Source organism: Tauraco erythrolophus, chromosome 16 (genome assembly GCF_009769465.1).
Source record: "Tauraco erythrolophus isolate bTauEry1 chromosome 16, bTauEry1.pri, whole genome shotgun sequence".
Taxonomy (NCBI): domain Eukaryota; kingdom Metazoa; phylum Chordata; class Aves; order Musophagiformes; family Musophagidae; genus Tauraco; species Tauraco erythrolophus.
This window is the reverse complement of record NC_141480.1, coordinates 14269583-14287446: the sequence shown is the minus strand read 5'-3', so window position 1 is coordinate 14287446 and position 17864 is coordinate 14269583. Positions and strand designations below refer to the sequence as shown.

The window sequence follows — 17864 nt, the reverse complement described above, 5'->3', positions numbered from 1 at the left end:
AAAACTTAGCCACCTGCAAGCAGAGGGGACATATTCAGAACCTTCCTGATCAAGCACTGAGGCCCAGGATGTTTCAGGCTCGTATTTTCAAAACATTCTGTACCTTTTTTTCATGTGTACATTTATCATATCTCCAAGGCAGTGGCACATTGGCAGGGAAACTATGATCCAACCTAATCTAACTGTGGAAACAGTTCATTAAATTGGGGGGCGGAGCGAGCAGGAAACCACTGAAAGGGCACACAGATTTCAAGAAGAATTGCAAATATTCATGATTGAGATAAACAAATCCTGATGGTAAAGAAAGAATCAACAACTCTTTCTCATGCTGGCAATATATGTTTATTGTCATTCTGGAGAAGATAGGTTACCATGTGTATATCAGGACTTCAGACTAAAAACAAATCAGGATTATGAACTCTTAGCATATGCCAGTTGGAAATGAAAGGACTTAATGTAAAGCTGACCTTTAGAAGATCTTCAGTTGGTTTATTTTTGTGTCCCCTCCCCTTTCTTTTTTTTTAATTAAAAGCTAACATCTTCCCCTCCCCTTTGTTTCAACCACAGAAAAATAAATGATCATCCAAATGAATCTTTTCCTTGTTTTACTAATAATCTGTTAGCAATCATTTATATTGTTGATTGTACAGCTTCAGAAGGAAGCTAACCTTTACAAACCATCTCCTTCCTCCACTTTACCTGGCTACTGAGTCCAACTTGAAGGACTAGACTTAAGCAGATGAAAGATTTGCTTACATTCGACTACTGTGGTTACATTATTATGGTGCAAACCTTCAACATACGAGCTTTGCTGTTCGAAAACAAGCTACATCAGTGCAAGACCTGACACAGTCTGTGCAAAAGAAGCCACAGTGCTACAAATTCCTGAAAAATCTTCCCTCTCCATCTCACACTTATTGACTAACAAACATCTTCTTTCCACTAATTTTGCCAATCCCAAATACTGTCTCCCCAAAAAAGAGAAAGATGAAGATATTTCATGCTTTTATACAAAAAAGAAACACCACCACCCCCCTCAAAAAAAAAAAAAAATCCTGGAACTCCAATGTCCCCCACCCAAAAAAACAAATGGGTCAAAACTACTTGTTCCCAACCCTCTTCTAACTTTTATATATCACCATTAAAACAAATGCATACAACTTACTGTACAAATATGATGCTGCAGGCATTCAAGTTACAGAACATTCTGAAAATAGTTCAAGCATAAAAAGTACACTTGATAATTGCAAAAATAAAGTTTCACTTTTTTAAAAAACATTTTGATCAGAGCTCAAGCAAAACAAACATTTAACGATTCCTACTTCAGTTTAACTTCATAAGAACACCACCTTCAGAAGTTAAAAACAAAAAACTCCAATTTTTGGTGGTAAAGTAACTGACCATGTCTTTTAATGAGGAGAAATGGTGTATACAACAACGGCACAGATCTTAAGCATCAACAACGTATTTCAGCCAAAAGTAAGTCTACAAGTGGTCTGAGTCATTCTTAGCATCGAGTGGTACTGATCACTAAGAACCAATAACCCGCGAGGAACAGACATTAAGTTAGATTGATACGAACGGAGGGAAAGATCCGTGACATCAAACAGGCTCAGTTTTTGTCACTGAACGTTTTTCAGGCTAACAGTTTCACTAGTGCACGACCATATGTTTACCTGATTAAATGAAAAGGCATAAATGTCACAATTTAAGAACACTCATACAAAACTATTTTTTTCTTTTAAAAAAGTGCCACATACCATAATCTTACTAAAAAAGTTACAAACTAATGGAAGACTGTCTGCCTCCATCTCTTATCAACAAGGAAAGGCCAAAGTGATTCTTTGATTCCAGCTCGAAATGGTGTTCTCTGACCTATCCCCATCATCTCCAACTTGGAGCAGTCTAGCTGAGCATTCCTTGGACGAAGAGCACCCACAACTGGACAATCAGTAATCTAAAAACAGAAAAAAAAAACAACAATTCACCAACAGTAATCAGAAATGACAGAAAAATATTTATGTTTATATATGTGCATTTAGAAGTTTTCCTTCATAGCTTTCTATATAGGTATGTTCCCCTTCGCCCTCCCAAATATTTTATGGGGATTTTTTTTGGTTTGGGCTTTTTTGTTTGTTTGCTTGTTTTATGGTTAATTTCATTTCAACATAAGAGATGTCAGGCAGAGGGACAAGAAGTGTCTTAAGTTAAATTTTTCTCAATTACTGCTCACCATTTATGCTTTTCTACGTTTTATTCCTGTTTTCACCCTATGACTATAATCACAAGGTAAAAATGCTTTAAAAATGTTGACAGAACCATGTCTTGATCAACATACTTAATAAGAAACAGACTTGCGCAGAAAAAAAAAAAAAAATCAGACTAACTTAGTGTTCTCCGTTCTTTTTCTCTCCATCTTCCAAGCCACATTTCAGTTCCAGCCTTTACTACTTCAGAATCCTTGAAATTTATTTTGGATATAAATAAAATCTTATTTACATGTTATATTCTTACAACATTATCAGTTTGTCTTTAAGAGTAGTAGTACTTTTAAATATCAATAAAGCCACAGGACAGGTGTTTTAAGCAAAGCAAAAACGATGTGAAGTTCTTAAACGCATGTATTCAGAAATAAATCTGGACATTGGAAAATTCTTAGAGATCCCGACCTTCAAGTTAATGTTCTGTCAATCTGTAAGCTTTTTTAAGGACAAAAATGCAATAAAACAATATGGATTTACTTGTGACTTAGGGGGACTGTTCTGCAGAAATACTCTTATACACTGCAGACTGCAAAACCGGTTACTGACTGACCGGGTAACTTTCAAAATTCAGCAGGTCAAAGCCGCTGTTGTTTTCCTGAGCTGACACCAGACAGCATCCTCAGCAACACATCTGCTGGGCTGGACATGCTCACACAGAACGTGCTGAAGAGGAAGGTTATTTGTATAGCTAGCCCGAGACCTACGACTTGAAACGACAGAGCACATCCATCTTTCCACAGGTCGAACAACACATCACTTACTGGTCTCAAGTGGCTGCTGGGAAGGTTGAAAGCATCTGCAATGGCACATGCCATTTCATACTTAGTCATCTGTTCATTGCCAGACCAGTGAAACGTTCCTTTTACTGATGGGTCCTGCAGAAGAAACAGAAAGCACAGGTGAAAAAAAGCAGCTAGCTAGCCCTCAGGCCAATTCTGTGCAAGAATTGTGCAGAATAATCTTCCAGACAGATCCTGTCCTGAAAGGCACGTTACGGCACCTCACCGATGTTCTAGAAACGTCTCACGCATTTTCAGAGAAAACCTGACTAGAGACTGAGGCTGAAAACTGGTGTCACATACATCTGACCTCACTTTTCACAAACAGCTTATATTCTGCAGAATTAACAGGAGGGAAAAGAGTGAGCCCACCAACCGACTAAGGTCAAATAACTGGGGATGAGGATCTCGGCTATTCTATACCGTTCACTTACTTGAAAACAAATGCAAAAGGCACCACACACATTCTGAATGTTAAACTGAAAACCACGTACAAGTCCTATCAAACAAACTGATTGCACCATGTCCACCATATGCGCATGGTCCATTTTTTCCAAGTTGTATCTATGAAAAATAAAGGTGGTTGGTTGGTTTTGTTTCCTTGCAAAGGTGGCAAGCTGAAGATGCTGTGGTGAATAAACAGGATAAAGTCTTTTAAGCCCAGTGGCTTGTTTTTGCCACTTCAGTGTTCTTAATACAATAAACGAGGGCATCTTTGAGAATTACATTCGACTGCCAGGGGTTTTTTTAGTGGAAAATGGCAATCTGTGAAAGGCGTACTGGAATAAGTTAGGTATTTGCATTTCTCTCCTGTATACTAGAAGGCACAAGACAATTTTCAGAAGGGTCTGTCCCATCACTTCACTCACTTTTCTTCCAAACATCAGAATATCCACACACAGTCATGTAAATATACTGTAATGTTACAGCTAGTTCTTTCCTCCCTCCCAGTGTTCCAGAAACGCGAAGAATAATGGAGGTTATACACAGTTCTCAGTTGTTCAGAAACAAAGCCAAGAACTCGAACTGTTTTTACCTTGACGAGGCTTGTTTCTTTAAATTCTTACCAGCATTCTCTTCTCTGCTAGTTGCCTGCAAACAGTTGCTACATCCTTGACATTCGTAGGAAATCTTTGTTGCCAATGGTCCATGTTGGCAGATTTATTACTGAACTGCACTTTATCAAACATAACAGTCACAGCACTTTCCTCCAGTCTTTCTACCTCTCCATACAAGACAGGAATCCTAAGTACTGCAGCACCTAAAATAAAAAATATTTTTGAAGTATTAACATTGTTATGAATAGGTATTAATGCTGTAGCATAACCTGAAAGGTGTTTTGGAAGTGTTAAGAAATATGTTGGTGATATTAAACATCCACAAATCACAAAGAAAATCTGATTAATATGGTTGTCCTCACAGTATCATTTTAATCTAGAGCAATTAAAACAGTTTATAAACACTAGGTTTATAAAAAACTTATTTTCATTTATGCCGTTGATTTCCAGAAAGTTAACAAGCTTTCCTAAATGCTGCATGGGAAAAAAGAAGGCCTGTTTGGGTTAGAACAAAAATGAAAAACTTAAAAAAAACAAGTGCACTATGCAGTTATTCCAGCACTCCCCATCCTGCCTGGGGAAGAGCAACAACAAAAATTCCCACCAGTCACAAATCGGCATATTCAGGAATCAATTACGGACAAAGCTTTCTGACCCAGTGTGCAGAAACCTCCTGCATAAAGGAGGATATTATTTACCAGAAAAGACAACATAAGCCTTGGAATTAATAAAAAGCTTGACAAATAAGGAATAGATTCACAGAACACAGTAGTGAACAACATTAGATTTCAAGATAGTGATGGAAGAAATTAAACTAACAGTAAACAAGTGCAAAGAGAAGGCTGTTTTATCCATCGTTCCAGTGTATCTCAGTCACAAAGGCTCAAAAGGCCTCTTTGAGGGGAAATCCAGGAAGGCTATCACAAATTCATTAAAAGTAATACCAATATTGTCACTTAAAGAAAAAAACTATTCAGTTCTGAAATTAGAAGTGGAAGTCACAAAACCATTGCAATTCCTAAAAATTTGTAGAAAAATGCTGTAGTTATTAGAAAGACAAAAAGAAAAAGCTAACACAGAGATTATTCTCACAGAAAAGTAAACCAAAAGAAGTACTTACACAAGAAAAGCAAATACAATAAAAAATCCAACATGACACTGATTTCCTGCTGCTCTAAACCCAGTTATTTGGTCACTCAGCAAATATCTTCTTCATCTCTTTAGATGCTGGTTGAAATATCTCTTTTTAAATATCTTTAGAAGCGTTCATTATTTGAGAAAAAGGTTGCCTTCCCTTTGTTCTCAGAGAGCTAGCTGAGATTGGAGAGCGTTAGCTTCATCACCCATGGTTCTAAAGACCTAGCGAAACTTTTCAGTTTTATAAGCGTGAGTATTAAATATAACTTGTATCCCCTCCTAACCAAACGAAAATATATATTTTTTAAAATACTCAAAAAAATCCCAAACTATTACTGGAGATTCTTGCATTATACAACAGAAATGGATGGGGAAGTTCTTCACGCAACTAGACATTCTGATAGACAAACTTTTCCTTAAGCTAAGGAATGCCAGCTAAGGCTGCCTTCTTAACTAGAACTCAGCGTGGTGCTCTACCAAATAATATTTGTATTCGGTGTAAGCTTAAGTTTCTTCTTTTTCCAAGTGCAGAAAGTTGAAAATATTGATAGACAAAATTAATTACATTTATATACATCAGAAAACTGGTCTGTTCAATCAATTACTTTGACTTTTTCCTTTACGTGGAACGTAGAAGAGAACACTGACAGGAAAAGGGGAAACATAACCTCCATTTTTAATAAGGGAAAAAAGAAAGACCCAGGGAACTACAGGCCAGTCAGTCTGACCTCTGTGCCCAGCAAGATCATGGAGCAGATCCTCCTGTGAGTATGCTAAGGCACATCGGAAAAAATGAGGTGATTGGTGACAGCCAACATGGCTTCACTGAGAGCAAATCCTGCCTGACAAGTTTGGTGGCCTTCTACGACAGGGTTACAGCACTGGTGGATAAGGGAAGAGCAACAGACATCATCTACCTGGACTTGTGCAAAGCATTTGACACTGTCCCGCACAACATCCTTGTCTCTAAACTGAAGAGACATGGATTTGACAGATGGACCACTTGGTGGATGATCCGAGGGCTGGAGTACCTCTCCAGTGCAGGCAGGCTGAGAAAGTTGGGGTTGTTCAGCCTGGAGAAGAGAAGGCTCCGGGGAGACCTTCTAGCAGCCTTCCAGTACTTAAAGGGTGCCTACAGGAAAGCTGGAGAGGGACCTTTTACAGGGACATGTAGTGATAGGACAAGGGGTAATGGCTTTAAACTGAAAGAGGGCAGATTTAGATATATAGAAGGGAGAAAATTCTTCACTCTGAGGGTGGTGAGGCACTGGCACAGGTTGCCCAGAGAAGCTGTGGATGCCCCATCCCTGGAAGTGTTCACGGCCAGGTTGGATGGGGCTTTGAGTAACTTGGTCTAGAGGAAGGTGTCCCTGACCGTGGCAGGGGGGTTGGAACTAGATGATCTTTAAGGTCCCTTCCAACCCGAACCATTCTATGATTCTATTTTATCTTTCCTTAGGAATAGTTGGTTCATAGTAGACCAAGGCTGGTGAATGTCCACCAGCAGACACTAGTAACACAAACGAAGATCAGAACAAGTAAGAAATGAAGCTCTAGTCGACCTATGAGCAATAGGAACCACTTAGGAGCAAGGAGACTGACTCCCAATCACATTCTTTTCTAAATCCCGTTTCCATGGTTTTGCAACTTCACCACTGACTTATGAGTCTATTAAGCTAATATACAACTGAGTAAAAATAGAAAGCCTCTATTAAAAATGTGTGAGCATATTCTCTTACCTTCATTGTTTTCCAGGACTGCCTTTTCACCCTCCAGTTTGGTTTTACCATATAAATTCAGGGGATTTGGTACATCAGTCTCTTTATAAGGAGGGCTCGTTCCATCAAACACATAATCTGTACTAATGTAGATCAGAAACGCTCCAACTCCAGCTACAAAGAAAATGTTTATACATAGTCTATTTTAATTTGTGCCTTGTTTGAAATCCCAATAAATCTTTAAAGAAATCTGCAAAGGACCTCATCATCTAGCCTCATTCATTCCTGCTGCTTCTTCTGTTCAGTGATCCTTCACACAGACATGCACGCTGCCCTTACAGAAAACGGATCAACGGCACTCTGACCGCAGAAATGACATTCACCACTTGGAGAAACTTATTCATATTTATGTGCCTGTATAAATAAATGCAGTATTTTAACAAGAAACCGAACCCATTGGATGGTCTCCTTACCTGCCTCTTTCGCCAAGTTCCCTGAAGCAGCCACGTTGAGCTGAGAAGCAGCATCTGGTTGACTTTCGACGACATCTGGCCTTCTCTCAGCAGCACAATGCACTATAACATGAGGCTGGAAATTAAAGACTAATTTTAAACAACAAGCATTGTCAAGAGACTGCAGTTGCACTGTAACTCTCGTGATAAACTCCCTCGGGCAAAAAGGCATTTCACTAAGTTGTGAGAAGTAATAAAAGTAGTAGCAGCAGTATCTTGAATTGTGGCCCTCTGAGGAGCATGTTTTCCTTAGGAATTAAATAGAACCATGCTGCTTCAAGATACCAAAAACATTAATCATTAATTTTGCAATTATGATCTTCAGTAGCTTCAATTTTACAGCACACTCAAAGTTATTGGAGATTTTTTAAACTCTATATAATAATATAATAATAATAATAATATGTCTCTCACACACACAATGGTACTTAAAAAAAAAAAAATTAGCTGAACTATTTTTACCTAAGCCATTTACATGCACCTTATTTGACATATGCAGACTATTAACAAGATATTTAAAGCCATTTCATGGAATGGCACGCTGTATAATGTATTTCAGCTTTTATATATTCCTCTTGCAAGGTAGACTGAAAAATCAGTAAACTTCTTACTGCAGCGCATGCGAGACATACGGTCACTGCTGCTGTAGTCAAGTGTTCTTCAACTTGAAAAGAACCGCCTCATATTACTGTGTCAATAACTCACATTTTCTTCTTTCCACTACCAATGCAAGCATGCTGACACAACATCTCTTACCTACAGCCTATGGTGATGGTAGCAAAGTTCACAGACCAGACCTGCACTCCAGACTGGGCAGAAAAGGCGGCCGTAACTTTTTCACAGCTCTGCCAAAGCATCAGCCCTACTAAAGCCACGTGAACTCAGTATCAGAACAGCACTATCAACTGATTACTAGGTAAAAAGTACCTTATCCATCTACTTCCTGCTCCAGAAACTTACCTGAAAATCATGGATAATGTCATGAACTGCAATAGAGTCCAGAAGATTAATCTGTTCAAACCTGGGCTGAGCTCTCCTGTATCCACAGCCCACTGCATTCCAATTATTTTCATTGAATTCCTTAAACACAGCTCTGCCAAGAAGTCCCGTAGCACCAGTAATCAAAACTCGCCTACTGGGAATATCAACATCTTCCTAGGGAAATAAGAACAGGAAAAGATTTCTTTATATTATTATATATTGCTCTTTTTTCTTAAAAGGTATGCAAGGCTAAAGTCAGTGCTACTGTATTAAACACCTTTCCCTGCCACATGAGTGGGTGGAGCGTCTCATGGAACACAAACCTCTAGGAGCACCGATACTGTACCAAGTCTAGTATTTAAACATATTTTTGAAGATAATGAAAACAAAACTTAAATAGGAAACTCATTTACTTCTACAAGAGGGGAAGAAAAACCAAACCACTAATGAAGACAGAAATTTAAGTTCATTCAAAATCCAATAACTTTCTGCAATTTGAAATGAGAGAAATAACTTCTTTTGAAAAGGAACCCAAAATAGGTAACGTTTAGGTCCTGCAACAAAGAATTTTGAATAGACTGCGCCTGTTAGAGACTGCAGCAATACAATACGACTCACTGCAGGCCTACCTACAATGACATCAGAATTGAAGACTTTAATTTTATTATTAAAGAGAACAGTAATTCATCATTATTCAACCCAACAGTGTAATAGAAAGTAAAACCATGACAAAGGTCTTTTCTCAGTTTTACAAAATGCATCTGAAAGAGATTTGATAATTTAAACTCTCAATCTATACAACATACTAAAGCTTTACTCCAGCTGCTGCACGTTTCAGTACCTCAGACGGTTGGGTACCTCACTTCACACAAAGTTCATTCCTCTCCACCACTCACCAGACCATCAAGTTTTCAAGACAGCAAACGTAACAATCATGTCTGTCTGTACAATCTTTATTTTCCTTTCCTGCTTTCCTTCTGCATGTATCATGAAAAAAAGCTTGCTAAAAACGAAAATAAAAGCACATGCTTACATGCCAGTACAGAACAAAACCTGAGGTGTGCAGAATCCACCAATCTCGAACTCCCTGACCACTCTATACACAAAGACAGGTTGTGATAATTGATAATAACTTTGTAAGTGCTCGCTACTACGCAATTCAGGTAGCCCAGTCACTTCTGAGCAGTCTTACATGTCAGCGTTGTAACAGAACGTTAACTTTTGATTGCAGCACAGGAAGCAACAGAAATCACTTCCAAGTTACCGTCTGTCTTTCCCCCTCAAAGTTTGTGTTGGCTTTGGTGGGGATAGAGTTAATTTTCTTCACAGTAGCTCGGCCCGGGCTGTGTTCTGGATCTGTGCTGGAAACAGTGCTGATAGCACAGGGATGTTTTGGTTACTGCTGAGCAGTGCTCACACAGTCGAGGCCTTTTCTGCTTCTCACCCCACCCCACCAGCGAGCAGGCTGGGGGTGCACAAGGAGTTGGGAGGGGACACAGCCGGGACAGCTGACCCCAACTGACCACAGGGATATTCCACACCATATGACATCATGCTCAGCATATAAAGCTGGGGGAAGGAGGAGGTGGGGATGTTTGGAGTGATGGTGTTTGTCCTCCCAAGTCATGGTTAGCCATGATGGAGCTCAGCTGCCGCCGGGGGTTAAACTACAAGAAGGTTAAAACCTTTTGTTCCACAACCATATACGCAGAGGTATGTTATGGAAACAGCCTATCTCAAAACGACTGCTCAAAGCTCCCGGCACACTGCATATATTTTCCTCAACTCTAAATCTTCAAGCAAAGGATGACTTAGTGCATCAGTAGTGGATGAAAAGTCATAAATCATATCTGGACAGTTTCCTGAAAATGACAAACTACAGCAAGCAATGTTCTAAAAAGTTACCTTTATCTTTACAGTCAATTTGACCTCAGAACACAAGTTCATTTACAATTTTTTAAGGCTCTCCGCATTTCTCTGAAAAGTATCAGTGAGAACATGCAGGCAGTGTTTTACTTTTTGGTTACGTACTTTTTGTCTTGGCAAAGTCTGGCTAGAGCGTCACAGGACAGATTATCAGCACTTCTACAGCCAGAGCTAATATAATAAATAATAATAATAAGTATCAAAGACTTGCTGCAAAAAATGGCATTGAAAGGTTCTCTAAAAACATCACAGAATATCTTTAATTAAAGTCAAAAGTGACCAACACAAAAACATGCGTCATTTGGAAAACCTGACATTTTTAAGCATCATCCAAGTTTGTTTATTCTAAGCATGATGAAGAGGACGTTACATGAGCAGCACAGCTTGAACGGAGGACAGTCACAACTTACACCAAGTTTGCATCCTGTTGCTCTCATCTGCAAGACTGATTGATTTTAGTCACTGGTTTCTGTGAAACCAAGATAAGTGTGATGATATCTCCCATAAACTCCACACGAAGTGACTACCAGTTTAAACTCAGCTCACCTTACCCACAGCTAAACCGTTCTGTTAATACAAAACCTGCACAAATTAACTCTTTCCCTACGTGTTGCCGTGCTCCTTCGCAAAATGCCACCCAGCTCCAACCGCATTCCAGTCTCAGAGCCTGGTGACTACAGGCAACAAAGCTCCTGACCCCAAAGGACCTCTGAGGTTTACCAGTCCCACCACTGCTGTCTGCAGACACTACCGCTGTTGCGTCACAGCTGTCCCCACACAGACAAGTGAATATGTTTTAACAGCACCATATACTTCCATGGAGCAATCTGGCTGTCTTTCAGAGTTAGCAAAGCTAAAAATGTAATTCCTGTTACTTGCTTTGTTTTGCAAGGAATTAATCATGGTCCTCTAGACGAGAGGGAAGAAAAAACCTATAGCTACTACCTAGGAGTATCAGCACTTAACTGAAACCACATATGGCGTAGCATCTTCTTTTTGACTTTGTTAATTTACTATTTTTTTAAAAATACAGATGGAATATTAGTTATGTAATGCAAATAAAATATAAGACTGCTCTAACTGTTATGCTAACGAGCTAGAAAGTACACTTAGGGTTTGCAGCGATTTTACAGACAGTTACTGTATGTAAAGAATAAAAGACATTCTAGAATTCAAATGTTATCCTTTTGCCTGCAAGTTTTACAGGCTTCAATGCAAGTTCTTGTTCAGGTTAGCCTATCTGCTAACGAACCTTATACACGTCATTCTCAACTATTCGTATTCAGTCATCAAATGTACAAACAGTTCTCTTAGCAACTAATTTGTAATAATAGTACTTAAGTGCACAATTTTCAGCTTTCTAATAGACCGTCCAATTTCCTTTTGCTTTGTCTGATATTCAAAAATCACTAAAAATTGATGTAATAAAAAAGAATTGCACTCAGCAGTCTCGTTCACATAAAAATATAGAAGCAACGACATCCTAAGATTAAAAACCAGCATTTTTGAGACCTAAGATTACTTTGTAGACACTACCAAAACACAAAATAAGAGCATAATTTGCAAAAACGTGACGCATTTCAAGGTGAAAACCAAAACACAAGTAGTTTTTAAGACTTACATAAAACCTGAACTTGTCAAAATCACAATGAACTCAAAACCATCAATTTTAAGGAACATCCACCAAAACCGGAAGCTACTGGGATAACCCCGATGTGCAACACACTGTGACGACTAAAAGGTCACTGCAGGGAGGTCACTGCAGGACCGAGCCGTTCCTTCAGCTCTGACATCACCTACAGCCACGAAGAGCGAAAGGAAAACGAGCGGCGTTCCTGAAGTTACGGGCCGGCGGCTGCGCAGCCGTTACCGCGGGCAAGAAGCCGTCACGCCTTTCACCGGCCCGTCCAGCGCCAACTACGGGAACCGAAAGCTGCACCTGTTGAACGCGTCGAGGAGAAACGCGACAGCAGGAAATAAGCGGCCCGCGGCGGGAGCGATCGGTGCCATCACCGCGGAGCGCTGCCCGTTCCATGGACACCGTTTCCGCGCAGCAGTCGCTCGGCGGGGCACAGGCGGAACTTCCTCCGACAACCAGAAATTCCGCGGCGGTGACCGCCGGAGCGCAGGAGGCACACGGTTCTCCCGCCTCCGAGGCCGGCGGCAGCCCGCTCCGCCGACACGCGGCACCGCGATCCCGGACTGACGCCGCCGCGCGAGGACGCGCCCGAGGAGCGCAGAGCCGCCGCCGCAGCGGCCCCGCCGCACTGCGCGTCAGCGCTCCGCCGCCCGCCCCGCGGGACCGGACGGGACGCGGAGCCACTCGCCCGGCCCGGGGGGGGACGCGGCCCCGACGCTGCGCCCGCGCCGACAGCGGAGTGCCCCGGGACGGGCGGCCCTGCGCGGGCCGAGCCCGCCGCGCGGAGCCCCCGCCAGCCTCCGTTGCGCACCCGGAGCAAACCGCCCCGCCGCGCGCTGCCGCCGCCGGCGCCGCTCACCTCCACCAGCTCGCAGCGCCCCGGTACGAAGCGGATCTTGAGCTCCTTCTCCCGGCCCACCATGGCGGCGGCGCGGGGGCGCGGCGGGGCCCGGGCCTGCTCCTGCTCCGCGCCCGCTGGGCTCGCGCGGCGCCGCGGGAGCGCGCACGTGCCGTGCGCCAGGGCGCGCCCTCATTGGGCCGCGGCGACGCAGCCGACGCAGGAACGTCGCGCTGCCGCGCGCCCATTGGCCGAGGAGCGCTGAGGGGGCGGCGCCCGAGCGGGGGTTTAAAGGGGCGGCAGCGGCCGCCGCTCCCGAGGGAGCTGGGGCGCGGGTGGAGGCGGCAGCAGCGCCAGCACCGCGCAGGAGCCGAGGCAGGTGCCGCAGCGCGGCCGTCGCTGCCTCAGCGGTGCCGCTGCAGAACCGGAGCAGCGAGGCGGGGGCCTGCGGGAGGCGAGAGGGCGACTCGCCTCAGCGGGCTGCCAGTAGCCCTGGACAGCGCCTTTTCCGTAACACACAGGGCCGCGGTCGTGCTGTGACAGGCCCCGCACCCTCCGTCTTTCAGCACGAATCTCACGTGAGTCGTTTTTCCAAAACCAGTTCCTCGCTGTCATTTCCTCACGGGAGAGAGGGGAACAGATTCCCAACATGGCACACGCGTTCCCCAGGGACAGCGCTGCTGCAGCCCCGGGGCAGCGTCACCGCCCCGCCTGCAGAGCAGGCTCCAGCCAAGCAGCTCCACGGTAACGTGTTCGTGTTCCTTCAGAGAGTAATCTCAGTTATTCCAGCACGCTTGTCTTAGTACCCAGTTTGCTTATTGCAACCTGGGGTCTTACCCTCTGGGCAGTGAAACCTCGCAAATCAGACAGACCTTCTCTGGCCGCCCCGACATACCATTGACACAGCTCTGGCACACACTGAGTAGCAATTATTTCATTTTCAAATCTTTTAGAATGGTGGAAAATAACGTGCATTTTCAAATTGCCTTTATCCGTAGCTTTATGGAAAAGAAACTGGTAAATCCCACATAGAAGAGGAATTGCCTTTGAGAAAGCAATCACTGCTGCTGACACTGATCCTGTACACAAAATGTTATACTCACAAGAAAACCAAGTTAATTTTTAAATGCAAGTCTTCAAAGTAACATCAATCTCCACACAAAGCTTTTTCCTGCCATACTTTTAAGCCACACAAGAGCAAAGACTGCCTAACTTGGTTTTTAACAATAGGACTAAAAGTTAAGTAGATGTGTAAGAATTAGCAGCCAAAGACACATTTTAGCTACATTCACACATACATCTTAATCTAATAAATTTATTCCAGCTCGACTTGATTAAACCAGTATTTCATTGGTATTCAGGGGAGAAAAACTGATACTACAGGAGTTAACACACAGTTCAAGAGAAATTAGTAAGTCTACTAAAAATGCAATCGAATCATACAGGACATGACCCTTACTTATGACAAATAACTGATATTTACAGGGCAAAAAAGTACACATACATCAACCACTTCAGCTGGTTTCTGCCTTCTTAGAACACAGATGCCCTCTTTTTCCTTGTAATAAGCTATGGACATGTATATCCCTTTCATTCATCTTTGAATTCTGTTAGAAATATCAGTAATTCATGACTTGAATTTCAGAAGAGGAATCTACAAAAAACCCACTGCACTGTTCAGCAGCAGTAAGGCAACACCACCAAGCACATCTAACCTTGTTACCCCCCTTCCTCCCTGCAGAGACAGAGCGCTCCATGCACATCTTAACAACAACAATGAAATGGAAACAGAAGTTTTGCCTTCCAGGCTTAGAGCAAGAGGAAAATAGAGAAAGCATTAACACTGGAGTCTCAAGCTAGAAACATAAATTGGTCTGTAAAACCCCACATTTTTGTCACTAATGTAGGTTACAAAAACAATGTAATTTGTCATCTTCATAACAGAATATAGTTTATTTTTTCCTCAAATACTTACATTGAATACAACAGCATTCTAGCTTATATTTTCAATTTATCATCATTACACTTGGTGAAACACGGATTTCATCGAACAGATAAACTAAAGTTTTGTTATAGTCCATATCACAGCTATTTAAATGCAATGCATTGCTGGGTGACTAAATGCACCGCTCATTCAATTAACATTCCAGACTGCTATTTGCAGAGACTAAAGCATAATTAAGTCTGTCTCCTCCTGTTTCCTTTTCCCTGCATTCTGTACTCGAAGTGTAGCAGCAATCTTTCAACCCAAACATTCAGCGCCTTACCTGCTCCATTTGCACCAGCATTTCAGGCATTGCCTCCAACTACAGAAGGAATTATCAGCTTAGGAAATTATTGCAGTTCAACTGCGCGTTTGTCCCTTTGTCTGCTTTTGCCTGCAGAGAGCGCATGGACTGGAAGCAGCAATAGCTCAGTTGACCTTTGAAACCAAAACGCTAATCCAGGCCCTGTATCACGTGTGGCTCTGAATCCTGTTAAGCTTTTGGTTTATTCCCAGTGGTACCATCTAAGCAGCTCAGTATGAACTTAAATTTTGTCTTCCTAACAGCCAGCATGAGCAAGGGCAGCCATTGTGTGCATGAAATTTATTCAAAGCCCTGGCACTGAGTCTGATGCAGTTCTCCTTTTATAGGAAACAGGAGGAGGGCTCTAATTAGATCAGCCAGGTTGAGTATTCTAGCAGCTCTTCATTTTACAATTAAAATAAGTGCAACCCAGATCTTGCTATGACAGTGAGACAGACAATCAGAGAAATAATTTTTTGTTAAATTATATATTTTTCCAATAAAAAAGGTATGTTCCACAACATTAGATAATTGATTCCTGCAGTGAATACTTACATCAGTTGAGCTACCAGTATCAGGGTTCCAGTTTTTAATATCTATTTAATATGGGCATGGAACTAGCAAAACCACTTAGATTGAAGTTGACACAAAGCACTCAAAATTCCCCCTTTATTTCTGCTCTTCTCTCCTCAGTCTGCTCTACATTATTTATCTCTATTTCAAAGCTAAATAAAAATAATATCAACTTTGCTGTAAAGCCAGCATAATTATTTGCAGGAGTCTCCCTATTCTTTTTGTCAATATAAACATGCTCCCAATAGTCTAAAAAGGATTTTCAATTACACTTAGGCAAAACTGCCAATTAAGGTAGAAAGACTGAAGAATGGAGGCTGTATGGAAAAAGTATGTAGCCATCATAAACGCGTAGTCCTGTGATATCTGCAGTACTTGGCTTCACTTGATACACTTTCACCCTTTGACAAACTCACTAACTGGATGCGGGACATGACAACAAATATGAGGTTCAAATGCAAATGCACCTTAACTCAGTGTCCCCTTTTCCATGTTTGAGTGTTGTGGAGTCCTCTGTTATCATCCACTGGCCCTAATCTCTCTAGAAATAAAACACCTTCAAACACACGTTAAAGGATGTCATTTTTTGGCACAAGGCTTTTCAGACATCGACATTCTGATTTACCAATAGTGATTTTGCCTTTAAAATCCCCATGGGTACAACAGCCATTTTCAGTTGTTTACGGATTTTCCCCACCACCCTCTCATCCCTCTTTCCCCTGCTGCTCACTAGATGGAGTTTAGTTTAACCAAGTGCTCACTTGGCATCCACTGACTAGTGGACACACAGGCCGTGTAACATCAGGATTTCTAGTAAGACCCTTCTCATCAGATGAGACAAACTAATGCACATTTCCGCTACAGTTTTTTACCCAGTTTACGTCTTTCAGATAAGAAAGTTTTTATCTTTTTCTCCACAAAGGAGAGAAAACTCCAGTATTAATTTCTTTTAGCTACTTCCTTACTAAAACATGCCTCTCAACACTTCAAGCAAACTGCTAAATCGAACACTAATTATTTCTTAATTCAAATATCTCAAGTTAATCCTTATCCCCAGTCTTCATAAATTCTATCTAGCAAATTCCCAAAGATTACATTAACAGACAAGACCTGGCAATTTCTTTCCTTGAACTTAATATGTATTTTTGGTAGCTCATTTCCTAGGAACTATCAATTCCCTGTAAGCTTGTAATGCCAGTATAAATGGCAATATATTCCACATGCTAAGCTTTGTGTCTGCACCCCCATTTGCAGGATATTAGTAGATACAGTAACAAGGACATCACGTTCCATGTTTCACTAGAGTTCCAGTAGTATAATAGACAAATTCTTGAAATTAAAACTTTTATTGTGCTAAAATATTCTTAATTATAGATACAATTAAACAGATTCTTTCCACCTTGCCAAAAGTCAAGCCTGTACAATGAACACATGCACAGTGGATGTCCTCCCACCCCATCCAGACAAGTCCTGGTTTTATTCCCCTTCACGTAGCATTGATCAGTTACAACAGCTGGCTGCAAAGATACTGTGACAATTTACAAGTCCAGTGAGCACAGAATTCATAAAATAGACATTTCTCTTCAGACACTAAACTTCAACACAGTATGCAAACATTTGGGTAAATGCAGTCAATTTGAGTTTGACCTGAAAATCCTCTCCTGAAGATCAACAGCTGCAATATCTAGCCCCAGGATTTAAATTAGCATGTCCTGAATATACATCCCATTAAGAACATAAAAACTAACTGTACAGTCCAATTTTCTACATTGTTCTATATTATGTAGGCCACCAAGGACAAAGGGTCTCTTGACAGGATTCCTGCCCTTGGTATTGAAACAACCATGAACAGCAAAACTGATTTAACATGAAATTGTGAACATGAGAGACGCAAAAAAAGATTTTTCATGAAATCCGATTTCATTTGTCATCCTTATTCTCTAGTGCTTATTCACCTCTTCTGAACCTAAGCTGCTCTGTCAAAAACAAACCAAGCAGCTTCAGCACGAAAAAGTAACAGTGAGTACTTTTCAGTGTTGAAGAGTGCAGCAATGTTGCCAGGAATCTGGAACATACGGCATCTGCCTGAGAGTATGACCAAACATAGCTTTTCTAAAACATATCATTTTATACCATTTCTCTAGTACTACT

The 17864-nt window shown here is 41.6% G+C and overlaps 1 protein-coding gene across 4 annotated transcripts; it reads right to left on the bottom strand.

Moving 5' to 3' along the window:
* Positions 1-325: 325 nt before the first annotated feature.
* Positions 326-15149, bottom strand: MAT2B (methionine adenosyltransferase 2 non-catalytic beta subunit). Of its 4 annotated transcripts, XM_086621389.1 has the most exons (8): positions 12874-12953; positions 8429-8623; positions 7430-7544; positions 6978-7130; positions 4111-4304; positions 3026-3139; positions 2388-2460; positions 1919-1957 (listed from the first exon to the last, which is right to left on the bottom strand). In XM_086621389.1, the coding sequence occupies exons 1-8, from the start codon at positions 12934-12936 to the stop codon at positions 1950-1952; spliced, it is 915 nt and encodes a 304-aa protein (XP_086477515.1). In that variant the 5' UTR covers positions 12937-12953; the 3' UTR covers positions 1919-1949. The 4 variants fall into 4 exon arrangements, with proteins under 4 accessions (XP_086477514.1, XP_086477513.1, XP_086477517.1 ...); XM_086621388.1 differs by lacking the exons at positions 2388-2460; positions 12874-12953 and adding an exon at positions 15120-15149 and having other exon boundaries at positions 326-1957; XM_086621387.1 differs by lacking the exon at positions 2388-2460 and having other exon boundaries at positions 326-1957.
* Positions 15150-17864: the final 2715 nt, after the last annotated feature.

Coding starts and splice junctions, on each gene's coding strand:
- MAT2B (XM_086621387.1), bottom strand. CDS start 12,936: ATGGTGGGCCGGGAGAAGGAGCTCAAGATCCGCTTCGTACCGGGGCGC. Junction 4,305..6,977: donor AGTCCTGGAAAACAATGAAG/GTAAGAGAATAT, acceptor TTTTTATTTTAG/GTGCTGCAGTACTTAGGATT. Junction 3,140..4,110: donor TAGCAGAGAAGAGAATGCTG/GTAAGAATTTAA, acceptor TTTCTTCTGCAG/GACCCATCAGTAAAAGGAAC.